Source organism: Asterias amurensis, chromosome 17 (genome assembly GCF_032118995.1).
Source record: "Asterias amurensis chromosome 17, ASM3211899v1".
NCBI classification, from domain to species: domain Eukaryota; kingdom Metazoa; phylum Echinodermata; class Asteroidea; order Forcipulatida; family Asteriidae; genus Asterias; species Asterias amurensis.
This window is the reverse complement of record NC_092664.1, coordinates 14,730,655-14,750,916: the sequence shown is the minus strand read 5'-3', so window position 1 is coordinate 14,750,916 and position 20,262 is coordinate 14,730,655. Positions and strand designations below refer to the sequence as shown.

Below are 20,262 nucleotides of genomic sequence, written 5' to 3'. Positions count from 1 at the left end.
TTTATAATATAAGTTGTGATACACGAAGTGTGGCCCTTTAGACAATACTGTTTACCGATGTTTTACGATTGCTTTAAACCCCTCGACTTGTATCATATCTCACAACCACTATAACGGGTAAATTTATAATAAACCCATTGCTGCCCCAAAAACATGTAGCCTAATCATAGTGCAAAGAACAAAGTCTTGTATCTTCCTTTATCTCTGAATTAAGAAGAAACGAGTTGTACCCCTCGATGACCCCTCGGGTGGCGCTCGACGACCCATGTTCAGCACCCGTAAGCAAATGAAATCCCATTCAGCTGGTAATATCCGACAAACACAATGTGGACCCACTTATTCAGTAAAACAAATAAGGACAATTTGCAGTAGTTTGAAAACAGTGAGATATTCTGATTTATGAGCGTACCTTTAAGGGCAAAGGTAAATTCAAAAGAATGGCCGAGTCACAAGTGTAATTTCTCAACCGTTCTTCTTTCTCGACCGTGAAGATAAAAGAGATGTTAACAATGAGCTGCTAGTACTCTAGGGTCAATGAATGAACTAAATGTCTGTGATTTTAGGCATTGCATGGTGAGGTATCGATATATATTTGGTTCGCGGTGACACATGTTGGTTTGTTTGTTTGTTTGCCAGGTAGAATCTGTTCTTTAGAGAACTGTCTTGCTATATAATTTTCTACCGCGGAGCAGTTTGTTCGGGAGCCTTGTAGTGCTGAACAGAACTGTCCTGCTTTTTTACTACTACCTGGGCGGAAAGTAGAAAATCGGCTGGGACCTTTAGCTTATAGGATCGTTATTAACTGTCAACCGCGGTGTCAGTTCTTAGATTGGTCTCAATGTTTTGACTAGCCCGCTCTAGTCACCGTCGGGGTTACTTACCATCACTTAATGGATGTGACTATTAGAGTATCATACTTTCTAAATTGTCCTTATACTGAACTGGTTGTGAGCAAAACAACCCTTGACTTAACAGAGGATGTAAGCTGACCCCATCCCCCCCCCCCCCCCACCCCGGGGAAAAAAAAAAAAAAAAAAATCAAAAAATGAAATAAAAATAATAATAATAAAACTATCGAGCGTTTTTGACCTGCGTTAGACAAGTACCTCGGTGTAAAGGGAGAGGAGGATTTGGGGGGGGGGGGGGGGTAGGGGGGGGTCATAATTCACAGCATTGCTTTTTATAAACCAGAACAATATCAGGTAAATACAAATTGGCTGCTCGGGCAGTTTACTTATTCGAAGAAACACACTTAATGAGCCCTTGCCCCATTTATACTGGCTGTAGCAAGTTTCAAGAAACACAAGACGAACTTGAGATATTAAATAAAGGTACATGTATGGAGCTTTCTTGGTTGGCCTAAATTTGATAATATTGAACACATACTTCCGGTTAAAAATCTGAATAGTACTTATACCGCGGTTATAAAATTGTTGACTGACTGACATAACCAAAGTTGTTGTTTATTATTCAAACTTTTATTTTCATAATTATACATATCATTAATTTACAATATTATACCAATTCTGTATGTGCCATTCAAACAAAACAAGGAGTTAGGCCAGATCACACAGGGCATGTTTACGGGTAACTTGGAGACAATCAACTGGAATGTTTGCAAAACAAGGACAACGTCGGTTGTACAACAGACATTATTTGTTTCTGATGCCATCTTTCTGTTCCAAGAAGATTTCATTAAAATAAACATGGATGTTTGCTCTTCTTTGAGGTTTCCCGGAACTGGTTGCCTGTAAATAATTGCGGTCTGCCGTGGACTTCAAGTAAACAAAATAAAATAAATGTACGCCAGCTTCCTGGTTCACGGATTCCGCATGGGAAGTCCAATAATATGATACGTTTTTGACGCTTGGTGGCAGCAGACTTACCAGGTAATATCCATTGTTCTCGGTAAAGTGCGCATGCTCAGAACTAAGCAATTTACCTGGTAAGTGTACTGCCACCTAGCGTTCCTAAGTCTCCATTAACAGTCAGGCTGACCCGGGCACTGGTTAAAAATGAGGATTTGGCCTCTGATTTTGGTTCAGTTCGACTCGGGCTCCGGGTCATGAAGTACACACATGTCAATTAGCTTGTCCCCCTGAGACCTTGAGTCTGGGTAAATTCTGACCCGGTGAAATATGAAATATGGATCAATTATTATAGAACAAGGTACTTCTTAGTATACTGAGAAGCTCGTTTAAAAGTCTATAATTGATATAGTATTTATCAATACAAAAGTCACAAAAGTCGAATGAAATACAAATTAAACCCCAAAATATTCAATTATGTTATAGACCAAACAATATATGCAAAACATGATTTTCAAACTATATTTATATAAGCTCAACAATAATTTTAACAAAATTTGTTTTTTATTTATTTATTTTACTATATATTTTTCTTTATACTTCAAGAAAAACTATCAGTTACCAGTTTCGTATTAAAAAGGCACTTCGAAAATATGAAAATGTATCTATGCTACGAAAAAGAAACTGAACCGCAAAAGTATATGTTTTGAACATAATGACTAATACAAAAACTTAAAAACTGCAACATATATGTATATATATATATTATTCACTATGTTTGTTTGGTTCATAAAAACACAAACATGTCGTCGTCGTTTTTACGAAGAGACATTGCAGCAAGTCTTCATGTTTTCACGTTTTGGATTTCGATTGCAGCAATTGCAAGGCCTTTGTGTAAATCTTCTGGACTTTGACAAAGAGAAACATTAATTTGTTTGTATATTTGGTTTGCGGTAACACCATGTGTGTATCTACTTGCCAGTTAGAGTTTGTTCTTAAAGGAACACGTTGCCTTGAATCGGTCGAGTTGGTCTTTGAAAAGCGTTTGTAACCGTTTGTTATCAAATGCATTTGATTAGAAAGATATTTTAAAAGTAGAATATAATTATCCACACAAGTATCACTCGAAATGCGTGGTTTTCCTTTTACCTCGTCGACTCACACGGTCGGCCATTTATGGGAGTCAAATATTTGACTCCCATAAACGGCCGACCGTGTTGGTTCGCAAAGTAAAAGGAAAACCACGCACTTTCGAGGCAAATTTGTATGCTGAGTTTATTACCTAAACGTGTCCAGTGCGTTATTGTGTTTGTTACCCAAATGGAGCCTATACTCTCTTCGGTTGAATGTTTTATGGATCAGAATGCCGTAAGATTGGTCTGTGTACCGACTTCCATACCCATGTCATATCCCTGGTTATCTGCTCCTTCAATCTGCTTCACATCCAGTCCATTCTGAGAGAAAAAGAAGTCATAACAATTATTACCAATTAACACAAATGTAATGAAATTGGCGTGAGCGGACTTTCAAGTGATCCATTCTTCATTTGTATTAATGCCCCGGATAATATACACTTTCCCTTTGTTGGTGTTATTTTAGCTATTGGGCCGTCGGGGTGTTTGTTTTTGTTTGTTCCCTTTCTGTTTATTGGCTTAAAAAAAATAAAGGAACAAACAAACAAACACACAAACGAGGGGAAAAAAAGGGAAAACAATACAGAAAATCCATTTACCGTTATTAATCCCCCATCTCGTTTGTCTCTCTTTACAGTTTTGACATCCATCTCTATCTTGGTTATGGCAAACAAACAAACAAACAAACACCCCAACACAACATCAAACAGACAGAATAATGACAGGAGTTTCGTTTACCTTTATTAATCCCCCATCTCGTTTTTCTCTCTTTATAGTTTTGATATCCATCTCTGTCTTGATGGTGGCAAAGATGAAACACATCAGAGAAAACAACTGATACAGAAAGAAAGAAAAAAAAAACGAAATATCAAACATTATTTTTGCTCCCACAGAAAATTGTTTATTATATTTATTCAAACTTAAAGGTAGTGGACACTATTGGTAATTACTAAAAAATAATTATCATCATAAAACCTTTCTTGATTACAAATAATGGGGAGAGGTTAATAGTATAAAACACTGTGAGAAACAGCTCCCTCTAAAGTAACGTAGTTTTCGAGAATTTGATTTCGAGACCTCAAGTTTAGAATTTTGAGGTCTCGAAATCAAGCATCGGAAAGCACACAACTTCGTGTGACATGGGTGTTTTTTCTTTCATTATTATCTCGCAACATCGACGACCGATTGAGCTCAAATTTTCACAGGTTTTATGCATATGTTGAGACACATTGTGAAGACTAGTCTTTGACAATTACCAATAGTGTCCACTACCTTTAAAACAACTCCTAAATCATCCGGCAACAAATATGATTTAAAGACACTGGACACTACTGGTAATTGTCTAAGACCAGTCTTCTCACTTGATGTATCTCCACGTATGCACAAAATAACAAACCTGTGAAAATTTGAACTCAGGTGGTCGTCGAAGTTGCGAGATAATAATGAAAGAAAAAAACACCCTTGTCACACGAAGTTGTGTGCTTTCAGATGCTTGATTTCGAGACCTCAAATTCTAAATCTGAGGTCTCGAAATCAAATTTGTTCAAAATTACTTCTTTCTCGAAAACTATGTTTCTTCAGAGGGAGCCGTTTCTCACAATGTTTTATACTATCAACCTCGCCCCATTACTCGTTTCCATGTAAGGTTTCATGCTAATAATTATTTTGAGTAATTACCAATAGTGTCCACTGCCTTTAAGGTTAAACGAAGAGCTTAACGGGTAAATACATTGTAAATGCTAAAATGATTTTGTCTCCTAAGACAAAAATTATTTTCGTGACATTGTTTTACATTTCCCAAACTAAAAAATACACCTCCGAATATTTTAAGGGGAAGATTTCTACCATCATTATCTTCAAACCGTGTTTAGTTTAAAGGCAGTGGACACTATTGGTATTATTGTCAAAGACTAGCCTTCACAGTTGGTGTATCTCAACATATGCATAACATAACAAACCTGTGAAAGTTTGAGCTCAATCGGTCATCGAACTTGCGAGATAATAATGATAGAAAACACACCTTTGTCACACGAAGTTGTATGCGTTTAGATGGTTGATTTCGAGACTTCAAGTTCTTAATCTGAGGTCTCGAAATCAAATTCGTGGAAAATTCCTTCTTTCTCGAAAACTATGGCACTTCAGAGGGAGCCGTTTCTCACAATGTTTTATACATCAACCTCTCCCTATTACTCTTCACCAAGAAAGGTTTTATGCTAATAATTATTTTGAGCAATTACCAATAGTGTCCACTGCCTTTAAGCTAAATCTGTCTATAATTATTGAATTTTGTCTTACGAAAAAGACCCCAACACTTCCAGCCTACCCTGTGAAAATTTAAACAATATGATAAATGATTTATTATTGATACTACACTTACACTCAGACCGAATAGAACAGCTAAGAAAGTCAGTCGAAACTGCTGTGAGTTGTAGACGAGGCAATCTCCAGTCACGCCGCATTCAATACGCGCCAGTATACATGTACTAGATATGAGGGCTCCGATGTACAACGGTGCTGGCAAAAAACCTGGATGGAAAAAGGAATAGATGCCATTTTGTTTGAGATTTGAACTGTTAAAACTGTTCCAGAATTGCCGAAAATTGAAATAAGTATGTCTGCTCATACTATGTACAGTGGTGATGGGAAATTCTGGATGGTACAAAATTAGGTGCCCTACTACGAAGCCTCGACCATTGTAATTTTGGCATTTCCCCTGAAAACAAAGGTCCGCTTTGTTGCAGAGTTACATGGTAAATTTCCACGGTCTGAGCATGCACACAAACATAGAACAATAAATTTAAATTGTAAGTCTGCTGCCACCTAGCGTCAGATAAGTCCCCCGTTGCTTACCTGCTGCCCGGCCGATTAAAGATGCCACTCCAAGAGCGAACGTTTTGTCTGCGTCGTCGACACACCTGTAAAATATAGAAGATAAACAATAAGTAGAATATGGGAGGGGTTTGGGGTTAGGTATGGATGTATAAGTGAAAACTTACACGGTTTATGTGTCTATAACAGTTCTAACTTAAAGGATTCGGGTACTTTTTCAAAATGTCCGCAGATTTACATTAAACTTACAGGGTTTGTAGATAATGATAGTAGAAAGCTTCCCTTGAAATTTCACTCACTAAGGTTGTGTAGTTTTTGAGAAATGAGTAAAAGTAATAATTTTCGTCTCAGTTTTAGCATGTAAAAACGTATTAACCAGTTATGCTAGGGTTTTGGTATAACATCATAATATCATATCATGAGACGAAAATGATTTTGTGACTTATTTTACTAATTTCTCAAAAACTACACAACCTTAGTTAGACTTGAAGGGAAGCTTTCCACTATCATTCTCTTCGAACCCTGTAAGTTTAATGTAAATCTGTGGACATTTTGAAAAAGTACCCGAATCCTTTAAGTATCAATAATTTAAGTAGGATTATCAAGTTTCTGTAAAATGCCTGATCATTTTTTTTGTATATAAATAAAAAAAAAAATTATGAAATGAAGAAAAAAGAAAAGAAAAGAAAATGAACAGTTATGAAATAAACTAGGTGGTTTTGAGACGCTAGCACCTAAACAAACTAAACGTTTTATAATTTTAAAAACCTAGCTCAGAATAATAATTTAAATTGAGATAATTATTATCAAGGGTTGTATGTATATGTATGCTGCATCCAGCAGTTCCAACTGAAAACAAAATGCAAGTTGAGTATTGTTTAAAGCTTTGAACGGTGTGGGTCATTCTACAAAACTGGGATCGAATAAGTGACGTAGGCCTACTCTGTCGTGTTGTGTTGTGTTGTGTTGCGTTGTGTTACGAACTACAAGGTACATAACAAGTGTGGTAGCATGAACTATAAGATTTGAACAAGACGGTTCCAAGATGGCCGCCAGCATGCACAGCGAGCTATTCGGTGAGTCTATTATATTAAGTTATTTACATGGTTGAGGTGCCCTACACATAATATGGTGGCACAATATGGGTGTAGTGAACATCAGGGAACATGATTAACGAGGATTTAGTCACAGTTTGTGGTTTTATCGCTCCAAAAAAAAGACGGTTTAGAAGTCAAATGTATAACGTGTTTTCTCACTGTGTGTATCGGTACTGTACCCTTCACGAGGCCTCGAAGAATGACGTCAGACGTTCAGGCTAAGGGCCATCTGAATTATAGCATTAACATGCAATCTCCCGTGGGGGCGCCCTGCACATAAATCGGCCAGTAGGATGAGTAAGGCCAGGGGCCAATTTCAAAGAGCTGCTTAAGCAAAAAAATTGCTTAAGCACGAAATTTGCTCGCTTATTTTTCACATGTTACTGACAACAATTTCATGCCATACAAAAAAGGCATACACATTGCTTGTGAGTGGTATTTAGCTATTATTTACTTCGCATAACATTTGAGTGGATTCTTGGCCGGTATTCTGATTTTACTAAGCATGGATTATTTTGCTTAAGCAGAATTTTTGCTAAAGCAGCTCTATGAAATTGGGCCCAGATATGACCAATCTCAAACTGTGGGCCTATACCGCTGCCTTATTTTGGGACCAAAAAGTGATTGTTTTACAGAATTGAATTTTAAAAAAATTCTTGTTCATCTCATTGTATGTTTTACACGTTAAGGCATTGCTTCGATTAAATTTTGCTAAATTATTTTAATAAATTAGTAAGTGTTATCATTAACTTTCATTGAAAATTTAGTGTATTGTAGCAATGTTTTCTCCCAATAGACGGGGAAGACAAACTTCATGTTTTTTTTATCACGAAAATATTTTGAATTATGACACCTGATGATAAAGTCACTGTCCCCTTATTAATTGACACCCTAGGCATGGTCAAGCTTAAAGGTATTGGACAGTTATTATTACTATTATTATTGATGGTTTATTAAAATTTAAATTGCTTCAATATATACAGAAAATTATTCAAAAGTTAATTCCTCAAAATAATTGTATGGAAAACTTTTAACATTGTGAGAAACGGCTCCCTCTGAAGTAAACATAGTTTTCAAAAAAGAAGTTATTTTCCACTAAAATATTTGAATTTGATTTCGAGACCTCAAAATTAGATTTTGAGGTCTCGAAATCAACCATCGAAAGCACACAACTTCGTGTGACAAGGGTGTTTTTTCTTCCCATTGTTATCTCGCAACCTCGTCGACCAATTAAGCTCATATTTTCACAGGTTTGTTATATTGTGCACGTTGAGATACACCAAGTGAGAAGACTGGTCATTGACAACATTACTAAAGGTGTTCCGAAGTGTCTTTAAAATACATTTATTAACTTAAATACTAACTATTATAGCACAATCTGAAAGCACACATACCTCATGTTAACGATCAGCAACGGGTTCTTAGAACATGAGCCGAGTAAGACATTGACAAATAAGACCCCCATAGCATAGTAGAGCATGTTGCATGGCTCAATACATGCTCCCTGCGTGCTCTCCCGGGCATAGTCCTCGTCGATACTCCCTGCACTGCAATCACACCCGGTATAGTACTGCAACACAGTATAATATAAAACAAAGTGGAGATAAAATAGATGGAAATTTGCATCAAGGATAAAAAAATTAATATGAACTCTGATTTGCACCCATACACTGATGTGTGTTACTGTTAGCACTTTGTATTAACGACAACCGGTCCTGAACTTTTAAAGGCAGTGGACACTATTGGTAATTACTCAAAATAATTATCAGCATAAAGCCTTACTTGGTAACGAGTAATGGGGAGAGGTTGGTATTATAAAACATTGTGAGAAACGGCTCCCTCTGAAGTAACGTAGTTTTCGAGAAAGAAATAATTTTCCACGAATTTGATTTCGATACCTCAAGTTTAGAACTTGAGGTCTCGAAGTCAAGCATCTAAACACAACTTCGTGTGACAAGGGTGTTTTTTCTTTTTTTATTATCTCGCAACTTCGATGACCGATTGAGCTCAAATTTCCACAGGTTTAATAGTTATGTTGTGCATATGTTGAGATACACCAACTGTGAAGGTTTTTTACAATTACCAATAGTGTCCACTGCCTTTAAGTAAATTTTTTCTAGGGTCGATACGTCGGCCCACTAACTTTCGTTTTGCATATTTGGTCGTTGTGGATAATATATTGTTTGCAACAGCTAATTCTACTAACTCAATTATTGTTTTACTGAAGCAGTTTAAATGTATTAAATTTGACCCGAGGTTTTTAAAATTGATACCTTACCGTTGCGTTAACCATGGGATCGGCTGTCTGGTTTTCGGCTTTCCCGTCGCAGCCAGCGAAGCACGGCGTAGCATACGTCAGTTTATCGTATCCACATACTGGCTCGTACCTGCCGCTAGAGCATTCGCAATCTAGGTTGCAATCGTTAGTTGTACTTCAGAAATAGTATAAGAAGAAAAAAAAATAGTGTAAGTGTTAACGAATAACCCTTGTGGTATTATATAGCATATATAAAGTATTGTGTGTAAAAGCTGCACATGCATTTGATCTTAGGACTTAGGACGAGTCTCGGCCTTGCACTGTAACAATGTGAACCTTCAGATTAATATAGTTTTTTTCGGTCAAATTCAGAAAATGAACAGCCAATTTCATTTTCATGCGTCTGCGTTTCAAGTTCAGAATTCGGCCATTCAATTTTGTTTTGAGTCGAGTCAAATTCCTTTAGCACTCTGTTTAATTTAGCGTATCGTAAAAAAAATTCGCGACTCACACGCCTCAAGAAGCGTCCTTAAATTTGAATGCTGCTTTGATGAATTGTTAAATTGAATGATTATTTTGTTTAAACGAATGACGCAACATTACATTTTGTAATCGGATGGCCCTTTTCAGTAGCGTTCGATTTCGCGCGAAATGGAATAGCTTGATGGTTAAATTGGCTGCTCATTTGCCGAAATTGACCGAGAAAATCTATACTAAGTTAGGACTGGTTACTCGTCCTGCCTAGAGATAGCGAGATATGATTAAACCCAGCGTTTCTTGAACTCGGCTGCAATTTGACGCAATTTTCTTTTCTGCACTACGCAATTGCAACTGTCGCAGTGCTTTTCAATGTTGAGTTATAGTTTTAGCTATATATATAGTAGAGAAAGTCTTATCACAAAACTACAGCGTCAAAAGTGGAATGAGATCTGAGCCCGAATTCCTAGAGCCGTAAGCAAAACAAGTAGCTGAGCACAACCAAAATATGCTTACCAGAGTATAAGGTTATCATATGACTTGTTGCATTGCATGATGAGGTATCAATATACATTATTGTTTGCGGTAACACCATGTGTGTATCAACTTGCCAGGTAGAGTGTGTTCTTTAGAGAACTGTTCTACTGCGGTAGATTGTTCGGGAGATTTCTCAGTTCTAAAAAGAACTGTCCTGCTTTATAAGGTTACTTACTCTATCATGCCATTCTCGCCTACACCCGCGTAGATGGTGTCCGGGCAAGACAGGAAGTAAACGATGGGCATGAAGATGGAACCAACTGATTGTAGAAACACGAGCAGCCAGATACAACCTCGTGAGTCGAGCTTGAGTTTCTTGACAATAACACCGCTGGAGAGATTGCCGATTAGGGCAGCGGGCATGATGATGATACCTATTATCAAATGGGTATGGTAATATTCAGCAAATAGTTTTCTAGATTTGAGGCATTGCATGAGGAGGTGTCAATGCGGGAACACCGTGTGTGTATCTATACTTACCAAATAGAGTTTGTTCTTTGGAGAACTGTCTTTCTATAGTCTACTACCGCGGATTGTTCGGGAGACTTCTCAGTTCTGAAAAGAACTGCCCTGCTTTTTAATTTCTACTTGGGCGGAAGGTATAGAAAATTAGCTGGGACTACTACTTTATCTTAAAGGATAGTTATTAACTGCATTACCGCGGAGTGAGTTCTTCTATATTGGTCTCAACGCTTCAACATAGCTTGCTCTAGACTATAGTCATTGTCAGGAGACCGCAAATAGTTTTTATTAAAGCAAGATATTTACTGTTTTATTTGTATTTATTATGTTGCAGATCACAAACCATCATCAACCACTGTGACATCATTCGTGACTGCCCTGACTCTTAGACCACCAGTCTCTGAAGGAATTTTCAGGTGAGAATTTTCAACGAAAAAAATAATCATTAAAACAAGTTTGAAGTATGTCACAGACAATGAACGAAATCTATCTTACATGCGACATTGTTTGGTAGTGGCTGAATTTTTTTAATATTTCTTTTTTATGACAGTGGAAGTTGTTCAGACGTGGTATAGTAAATTCAAACAGATGATTGCAAAACCGGAGTTGAAGCCAATTTTTATATCCAAAAGGGTAATAACTTACTTTGCCTATATAAGGTGATAGTCATTGAATAGTTTGCTACCCGATTCTGTGGCATTCATTTCTTGCGCATTTCGATTTATCAGACCAAACTAAACAAAATTGTGACATGTCTGTTTCCAGTATGCCTTATCTTACAAGAAAAAAAAAATCAGAACTTTAGTGTTCAGAACATTATTTTGGTACGTTAAAAATCATGATCCAAATTCCTCAAAGATTTGCTTACAGAAAATTAATAGTTATATTAAGTGTCCATACCCACTAATAAAGCCGAGAGTGCCGGTGCTATGTTGTACTGTATTTCGATGAACTTGGGCATGAAGAACCCGAAGCAAGCAGACACCGCGAGCTCCGAACATGTTGCAAGCGTGATCATCGCCCACACGAAGTTGGTAAAGATGCGCTTAGCTGAAGAGATGAAATCTGCCGTAGAAAAATAACACAGTGAATAACCAACAAACATAAGACAACACCATCATATGACTGTGATTATTATATGGGGGTATACACTGGTATATAAAACATTCCTTTCAGTAAGCCTCTATAAAGCTGTGGGTCAATTTCATGTAGAGCTGCTATAGCAAAAAAATCTGCTTAAGAACGAAAATAGCTTGCTTATTTTACACATGTTACTGGCCAAACTCTCAGACCATATATAATGCTTGCGACTGGTATTTAGCTGTCGTCTACTTGGCATAACAATTAGTGGAGTCATGGCCGGTAATCTGATTTTATTAAGCAAGAAATTTTTTGCTTAAGCGAAACTTTGTGCTTAAGCAGTTCTATGGAATTGGGCCGTGGTCTCTAGGACCAGTTGGAGAGGAGAGCCTCTAGACGGGAACTGTGTTTCTTTTAGGCATCCTTCGGGCTCCAGCTGTTTCTTTTTCCTTCCTCTGTTTTTTAATTGCTCATTGGTGTATCTTTTGACTATCTTTTGAATGACGGCAACCTTTTGGGGAAAGGTACTGGTTAAAGAAAAAAGAAAGTCAGTAAGCCTCCATAATATTGAAACTAACCAAAACGTATGTTTCCACAACGTGTCACCTAAGCTATTTTATGTCAACAACATCAGAGTATGGGTTCGAATCTATATGTGGCCATGATCAGTTTGGGTTTTATGCTTGGGCAATCTATCTCTAGGCTATGAAAAGTGTCTTCCACAGGGTTGACCAAAATTCTTTGGGATTCTTTACAACCTTTGACCTTTGTTTTTAATACGCCTCTCTTAGTATTCATGCATGACGTCATAATTCTTTTAAAACAAATGAGGTTATTGGCACGTTCGCCACCACTTGCAGTGGCTGCGCCTATAGCCTCGTTTTGGGTTAGAGTTGAGTGACGTCACTCATGCATAAATATGTGCATTGTGCTTTTCCTGCTTTGTCTGTATTAACTCTACTGTGTTTTTCGTCTTTAATGGGCACTCCCTCACTCAAGCTGTGCTACGTGGCTGTGCCCCCAAGTTCCTGAAACTTGATCACTTTGCTTACATTGTATTTATATTGTTTGAGGAATTGGAACTAAATGTTGTACTGAACTGAACTAAATAAATACAAAGAGAGGTGTATAAACAACTTCAAAAATATTTGTATATATATCTGTAAATTGTAAATTGTAATTTTATTCTTGTTGTCTATTTTTGCTATGCCTTTCTTGTATGTATTGTATAGTAGCCTTTACACAGGGGAGACACATTTCATGTTTTTTTATCATGACAATAAACAGTTTAATCTTTAAATCTTTAACACCAACTCCTCTTATCTTCTGTCCCTCTTTTTATCTTATTCTCCTCCTCCTCATAATGATAAAAATAAATGAAACACATTTTTACCTTTAACACCAACTCCTCTAATCTCCTGTCCCTCTTTCCTCTTTTTCTCCTCCGGTATATCACTCTCATCAATATCCAGATTCATCTCCTTCGGGAAGAAGAAGAATGGTAATGAGATCAGAAGGATGAGGGTGCCGTCTAGAATGAACCCAATCCACCACGCCCCGATCCATTGTCTCATGAAGTCGAATTTCTCCGGCCAGTTGACGAACAGCTGCAGGAATCCGAAGTTCTGGGCGAAACCGATGAGCGGTGCGGTCGTACCGGCAGACAAGAACACACCTGATTTAAAAGAAGGATTAGAGCATGAAAGGTAATATGATAAATCTCTCTCTTATTCAGTTCTTTAGCCCATTTTGCCACGGCGGTCTAGTAGTGATTGGTACCAATTTAGGAAATCCGGACCTCTGGGACAGTTTTAATGCCGAACGGAGCGCTGTAGAAAAAGCCCTCTCCCTCACCTCACACGCCTGAAAGTGAACTATAAGGCTTTTTATGCGTTTGTTTTGTTTGGTCGTTTACTTTCGTAAGATTGACTCGAGGTTTCACCGACTCGCTGCGCCTACAATATTTGTATCCAGGTTTCTGTTTCACTATTTTTTCAATTTTATTTTTGTTTTGTATATATTGTTAATCGTTTTTCCTCTGAACCAATTTGCATGTCTCAATCGTACTTGTGTAATTTTAAATCTTTTTGAATTGTGTATTATCTGTATAATCCCCTGTAATTCGACCCTTGATCACAAAGGGATATTGTTTTTTAAAGAATAACCATATGATGATGATGATGATGATCAGTCGAAGCAAATATACCATCATCGTCTGCTCAGATATGAGGTCATTAAAGGCAGTGGACACTATTGGTAATTACTCAAAATAATTATTAGCATAAAACCTTTCTTGGTGACGAGTAATGGGGAGAGGTTGATGGTATAAAACATTGTGAGAAACGGCTCACTCTGAAGTGTCATAATTTTTGAGAAAGAAGTATTTTTCCACGAATTTGATTTCGAGACCTCAGATTTACCATCTAAACGCACGCAACTTCGTGTGACAAGGGTGGTTTTTCTTTCATTAATATCTCGCAACTTCGATACCGATTGAGATCAAATTTTCACATGTTAGTTATTTTATGCATATGTTGAAATACACCAACTGTGAAGGCTAGTCTTTGACAATTACCAATAGTGCCCACTGCCTTTAATGGCAATGTCAAAATATTTATAATGATCAAAATGGCATTCAATGAAAATCGCATACCATACCATTTCTGTATATCTATTCACCCGATTGCTTGATTTCTTGGCAAATGATTTGCTCTTTTTAATTCCTTGCTATTTATTTGATTGTTTATCTCCATACATGTTATTGTTTCATATTGATCCAACATCTTGCCATTTTCTTTTACACAATGTTCATTGTTTGCTTATCATATTGTGATCATTGTAGCTTTATTCCTCCCTCAGTTCGAGATACTCCAGGTACAACCATAGTGTATGTTTTCTCGGTCAAATTCGGCAAATGAGCAATCAATTTCATTTTCATGCGTTCGAATTAAAGCTGTTTTGCCTCTCCGGTTGTTACTGCGTTTCAAATTCTGAATTCGGCCATTCAATTTCGTTTTGAGTCGAGTCAAACACCTTTAGCAACCTGTTCAACTTAGCGCATCGTCATTCTTTTTCGTGACACATACGCCTCAAGAAGCGTTTGCGAATTTGAATGCTGTTTTGATGAATCAATTGTTAAATTGAATGATTATTTTGTTAAATCGAATGACGCAACATTACCTTTGACTAATCCTAAAACGAAATCGAATGACCTTTTTTTAGTAGCATTCGATTTCGCGCGAAATAGAATAGCTTGGTGCTTAAATTGGCTGCTCATTTTCCGAAATTGACCGAGAAAACCTATAATATGGGTTGGCTATACTCGACAAGCATGCAGTGCTTCTTATATGGACCCCAAGCTTGTTCTATTTTTCTCTGCATTATGTATTTACATCTGTGTATTCTCGTTGTTATGTTGTACACTTTCTCGTGTTTGAATTAGGAAATAATGTTCAGTTAGTAACTATAACAACAAATTCTTAATATCACCTTGGTTTCATGTCTAAGGACCGACTTTAAATTAAGGACTAAGCTTTTTAAGGGTAGTAATATTGTTTTTCTTCTGTATATCAAAAAGGCCTGCTTTCCAAATACACACCTTTATTTTCTTAAAGGGTACTTTTTCAAAATGTCCACAGATTCACATTAAACTTACAGGGTTTGAAGATAATGATAGTGGAAAGCTTCCCTACAAATATTACACACTGAGGTTGTGTAGTTTTTGAGAAATGAGTAAAACAAGTCACAAGACAATTTTCGTCTCAGGAAGACGAAAATTATTTTAGCATGTACAAGCCCACTAACCATGCATATTATACCAAAACCATGCATAACTGGTTATTTAGTTTTCATATGGTAAAACTGAGACGAAAACTGTTTGTATACTTATTTCTCAAAAACTACCGCACCTCAGTAAGACAAATAACAAGGGAAGCTTTCTACTATCATAATCTTCAAACTGTGTAAGTAAATGTAAAACTGTGGACATTGTGTTTTGTGTTAGGAAAAAGTACATATCCCCTTTAATAAGTATAATTTGTCTTCTCTATTCCAAAAGGCATGCCTTCCAAAATACTCACCTATGTAGTAGGGTGTGGTTGTACCTCTGACCTGATCGTCAATGTAAGTGATAGCCAGGGGGAAGAGGGGTCCATAAGCGAATCCCATCAGGGCTTGGCCGAGTAGGAGAGCCCACATCTCCTCGATCCTGGAGCCAGAGTTCCCGATTTCATCAGCCGTACATGTTGCTTCTTCTCTCGAGGCGTCGCACACGAAAACAGGGTTAGTTGCACCGCTAAAACAATATAGATAAATTTGAACTTCTTTTAATGCTTAACGTTTTACATGGTTTAAAGCGACTGGACACGTTTGATAAATGTAAAGGACCAGTATTCTTAATTGGTGTATCCCGACATATGCATACAAAAGCAAATCTGTAAAAACTTGGACTCAATTAATCGTCGAATTTGCAAGAGAATAATGAAAGAAAAAAACAAACCTTGTTGCATTGCTTTGTGTGCTTCCAGATGCATAATCAAAGGCTACAGCTGAAGTTGTTTGCATTATTTGAGTGAGAAATTACCACCTCATACACGTTACTTCAGAGGGAGCCGTTTCTCACAAAGTTTTATACTACCAACAGCTCTCCACTGCTCGTTACCAAGTAAGTTTTTATGCTAGCAATTATTTTGAGTTAATGTAGAAAAAACCAACCTGTTGAAAGGGGTGCGTTATAGTTTTGCTTGTTTTGTTTTGTACAAATTATGCATCTTTTTACCATTTTGTTCTGCTTTTACGGTGTGTAACTTTGTTAATGTACAGCATATCTGAGCAATTTGTCGGTCATATGGCGCTTTATAAATGCTTTATAATATTATTACATACTTTTCCTACATACCATAGGAACCTTTTAGTGCTTATTTATCTTCCATTAAGTACATCCCTCCAGAGGAGTAATAATAAGAATAATGATAATAATAATAATAATTTGGGGGCTAATCGTCCTTACTCGCAGCTAGAGCTGAATTGCGAAGGACGCGGCTACAACGTGTTCAGCAATGGCGCATTCAGCTGCCAGCCACATCAACCCATTATGACCACGGAGCACAGCCAAGATCGAAAGTGTTTGATTTGTTTTCGACTATAGGAGTATAGTCATACTAGTACCAATTACAACTAACAAGTAGGCTTACTTCGGCATAGTCGCTTAGTCACACAAAAACCGGGTCAGTAACTATAGATAAATTTAAATGTTGCAGGATGGACGTTTTACTAGCCCTATATAGGACTCTTCCTCTGCACACACGGCAGACTGTGTGAGAGTACGAACAAAAATGGGAATTCCTTAACGTTTGGAGCTGCATTATTTCATGAAAATGACGGATTTGTGAAGAATATATGACGATCAAAACCCACCGCAGAAAAATATATGCTGCCATGGAATGTGAATCTGCTGAAATTAGTGGTTTCTTGCAGGTAAGATTTGAGTAACGAAGCTTCGAAAATTTCCGCCCCAGAAATGTACCCTGATATCCAGGACGCCACTGTAGTATAATACGAAAGTGTAAGGCCACAATGGCTAGACGTTTTACATGCTTTAATACAGAAGACACCCACCTCATTAAACATAGGTTGTTATTATACTGCTCCTACATGTTGACCTGCCAGTTAGTAATAATAACAACCAGTGTTTATTAAGTATGTAAACCAACAGATACATGTATTTTGCTGATGGTATAATCTGGTCTTCCATGGACATTGTTGGAGGAGAGCACAGAGCACAATGTCCACAGATTTACATTTAACTTACACTGTTTGAAGATAATGATAATAGAAAGCTTACCTTAAAATGTTAGACGCTGAGGTGCTGTAGTTTTTGAGAAATGAGTAAAACAATGTCATGAAAATACGTTTTTACATGCTAAAATAATTTTCGTTTCATGATCATTGAGACGAAAATTATTTTCATGACATTGTTTTACTCATTTTTCAAAACCTACAGCACCTCAGCAAGTTATATTTCCAGGGAAGCTTTCTACTATCGTCATCTTCAAACTAACTAAATAAGTAAGTTTAGCGTAAATCTGTGGACATTGTGTTTTGTGTCCAACAAAAAGTACATAGACCCTTTAATCTTACAAACAGCTTTTATTAGCTACCATTGCGTTTTCTCACGATAAATGTACATGGACATTGTCATTGGTTGTATTACCAATTGTTTGTTTAAAAAAAATGGTTTCTATGCCAGCACTGAATTGGCATAGGCCTACCCATCCACACATTTCACTGTATGGGTAAATCCCAAAGAACATTCTTTATCCCCAGTGCAAATTTAATATCTATTAAGTACTGAATGACAGGCGAAAGGAAAAGAGGTAGACAGATCTAGAGAAGAGGATGGAAAGATTACATATGATGGTTTATTGAGGAACAACATGAGGAGGGCTACATCTAGGAGGACCACATCTAACCTGTTCAATATTTGTCTTATGTAATTTCAGCTTAAACTGTTCTGCCATCTTGTCGCTATTATTACAAACTCGTTTTTTTTCATGTCTTTTTTTCCGCCCTTTGTCTGTTTGTCTGGCTGTCTTGTTGTTTTTTTTGTCTGTCTGCCTGTTGTTTTACAAGCTCTTGTTTATTAAAACGGCCCCATACATACTCTATGTATTTAGTTATGTTTACTCTTTTAATGGCATGTTTTGCTTTACTCCGTAATACATCTAACTGTTGTTATTCTTTTACGAGAATAAATGTATTCTTGAATTGAATTGAATACAATCTTACACTGGATGAACACAGCCGAACGATGTGGAAGATGATGATGATGATGATTATGGTAATGCCGTTTGAAACCTACCTGCTATTCTGAGCAGCGGCACCAGTGAACACCTCCCCCTCCCTGTACGCCGGGTACAAGAAGTGCGGCACCCCGCTCAGGATCCCTCCTAGCCCGGTCATGAGACCCAGAACCCCGATGATGCGGGGCCGGTGGCTGTGCTGCCCTAGGTAGGTCACCAACATGATGGAGACCAGGCTAGCGAAATCACTGACGGAGATGATGATACCGGACACCGAGGATGTGAGCCGGTATTGCTTCTCGATAGTCGTCAGGGCTCCAGCGATGTAGACCCCCACGCTCACTTGGAACACGAGGAAGAGGGTCAGACAGAAGCCGAAGGCGACTGGACTGTTGAAGAAACCCATCGTCAAGTCGATCTGAGTTGGTGTTTCTCAATCGGTTTCGAACAGAGTTCACTTCGCAAGTTGGTGTGTGGTATTCACAATCAGTTTTGCACAAAGTGCACTTCTCAATTTGGTGTGGTTATCTGCGAAAAGAAAAAGATACATCTGTTAATTGAAAATCTTTCTGAAGACCTTCTGTTCTCTTTGGGTAATATTCCTTAATGATAGTCTTCATCTTCTTTCGTTCGATCTCTGGACCAATGTGATCATTGAATGTAATTATATTTGTAATTTAGTGGCCTCAAGCTACTTGATGATATCCTCATCAAGGTCCATGAGTCCATGTCCGCCATGTGATCTGAAGTCAGGGCAGTCCAGAATGATAACAACACTTGTTATAAAGTGAAGTTGAGATAACATTGCAAAGCCTCGGTATGTAGTATATGCGGAGATGCAACACTATGATAATGTTAGTTAAAGTAACACTAAGTCATTATGAGACATGATTTTGACTACTTTACATCACATCATGTCTCATTTGTATGACTAATTAGTGTTAATTTTACTAATACATTTTTAGAGTGAAGTGATACATGATCTCAACCTCATGTAAGCCCATTTAAAAGTGCGAAATGTTTGAGTTTTTCCATCACAAAAAAAACCCATTATTTCTCGGATAGCAGTAAAACCATGTACATCATTTAGGTAAAAACATTAACAAAATACAGCAATGAGCAATTAAAGAACAGTTGAACGAAAACAGTTTATTAAAAGTGTACTACATAAATACCTGTTTATCTGACTGCCGTACAGAAACGCATATCCCCTTCCTCTGGTTACAAAGTCAAACACTCAATTCGTCAATTCTGCTCAGTCTGTTTTTTGCTGAATTCAATTGTTCGGATTTTGTGCTTGTCTTTTTTTTTTTAATGGCTCGGAGCGTTAAAGCCATATCGTGGCGTCATTCGTTAAGCCACGCCCACCAGCCCCTTGATAGGTGCGAAGCGTACACTTTAAATACACTGCTGTAGCTACTTTTTAAACGCGTTTAAATGGTAAACATGCTTATAAATTTTGACACCTGCTCAAGTGGTTAGGAGCATTCAAACACGCACAATATTCTAAGCATGTTTTAAGGAAGATTACAGAGTTTGTAAAAAATAAAGCGTCTAAGATCACAGATTTACATAAAACTTACACGGTTAATGGTGATGGTCGAAAACATCCCTCGAAATATTTATGTCTAAAATTTCAAATTTGATGTGAAATAAATAAATCAAATTTCTGAGTTTGTCGCTCATCAGTGAGTGTTTTATTAATTTTCTTTCTAATCGATGTCATGAAAAATTTGTAATCGGTTTTAATATTTTTCTCGTGACCCAGATGGCCGATCAATC

At 37.3% G+C, this 20,262-nt stretch overlaps 1 protein-coding gene across 1 annotated transcript; it reads right to left on the bottom strand.

Moving 5' to 3' along the window:
• Nucleotides 1-1,495: 1,495 nt before the first annotated feature.
• Nucleotides 1,496-19,774, bottom strand: LOC139950185 (solute carrier organic anion transporter family member 3A1-like). The gene is made up of 12 exons (XM_071948825.1): nucleotides 19,656-19,774; nucleotides 18,540-19,008; nucleotides 15,760-15,974; nucleotides 13,074-13,355; nucleotides 11,501-11,665; nucleotides 10,314-10,512; nucleotides 9,146-9,299; nucleotides 8,262-8,437; nucleotides 5,792-5,856; nucleotides 5,319-5,467; nucleotides 3,680-3,775; nucleotides 1,496-3,262 (listed from the first exon to the last, which is right to left on the bottom strand). The coding sequence occupies exons 2-12, from the start codon at nucleotides 18,884-18,886 to the stop codon at nucleotides 3,167-3,169; spliced, it is 1,944 nt and encodes a 647-aa protein (XP_071804926.1). The 5' UTR covers nucleotides 18,887-19,008; nucleotides 19,656-19,774; the 3' UTR covers nucleotides 1,496-3,166.
• Between the last annotated feature and the right edge of the window lie 488 nt (nucleotides 19,775-20,262).

Excerpts from the sequence above, each read along its gene's own strand:
- LOC139950185 (XM_071948825.1), bottom strand. The coding sequence starts at position 18,886 with ATGGGTTTCTTCAACAGTCCAGTCGCCTTCGGCTTCTGTCTGACCCTC. Across the intron at positions 9,300-10,313 it reads GGCGAGAATGGCATGATAGA|TACAACTAACGATTGCAACC; the intron begins GTAAGTAACCTT and ends CTATTTCTGAAG. Across the intron at positions 3,776-5,318 it reads CTGTTCTATTCGGTCTGAGT|TTGTTTTCTCTGATGTGTTT; the intron begins GTAAGTGTAGTA and ends TTTCTGTATCAG.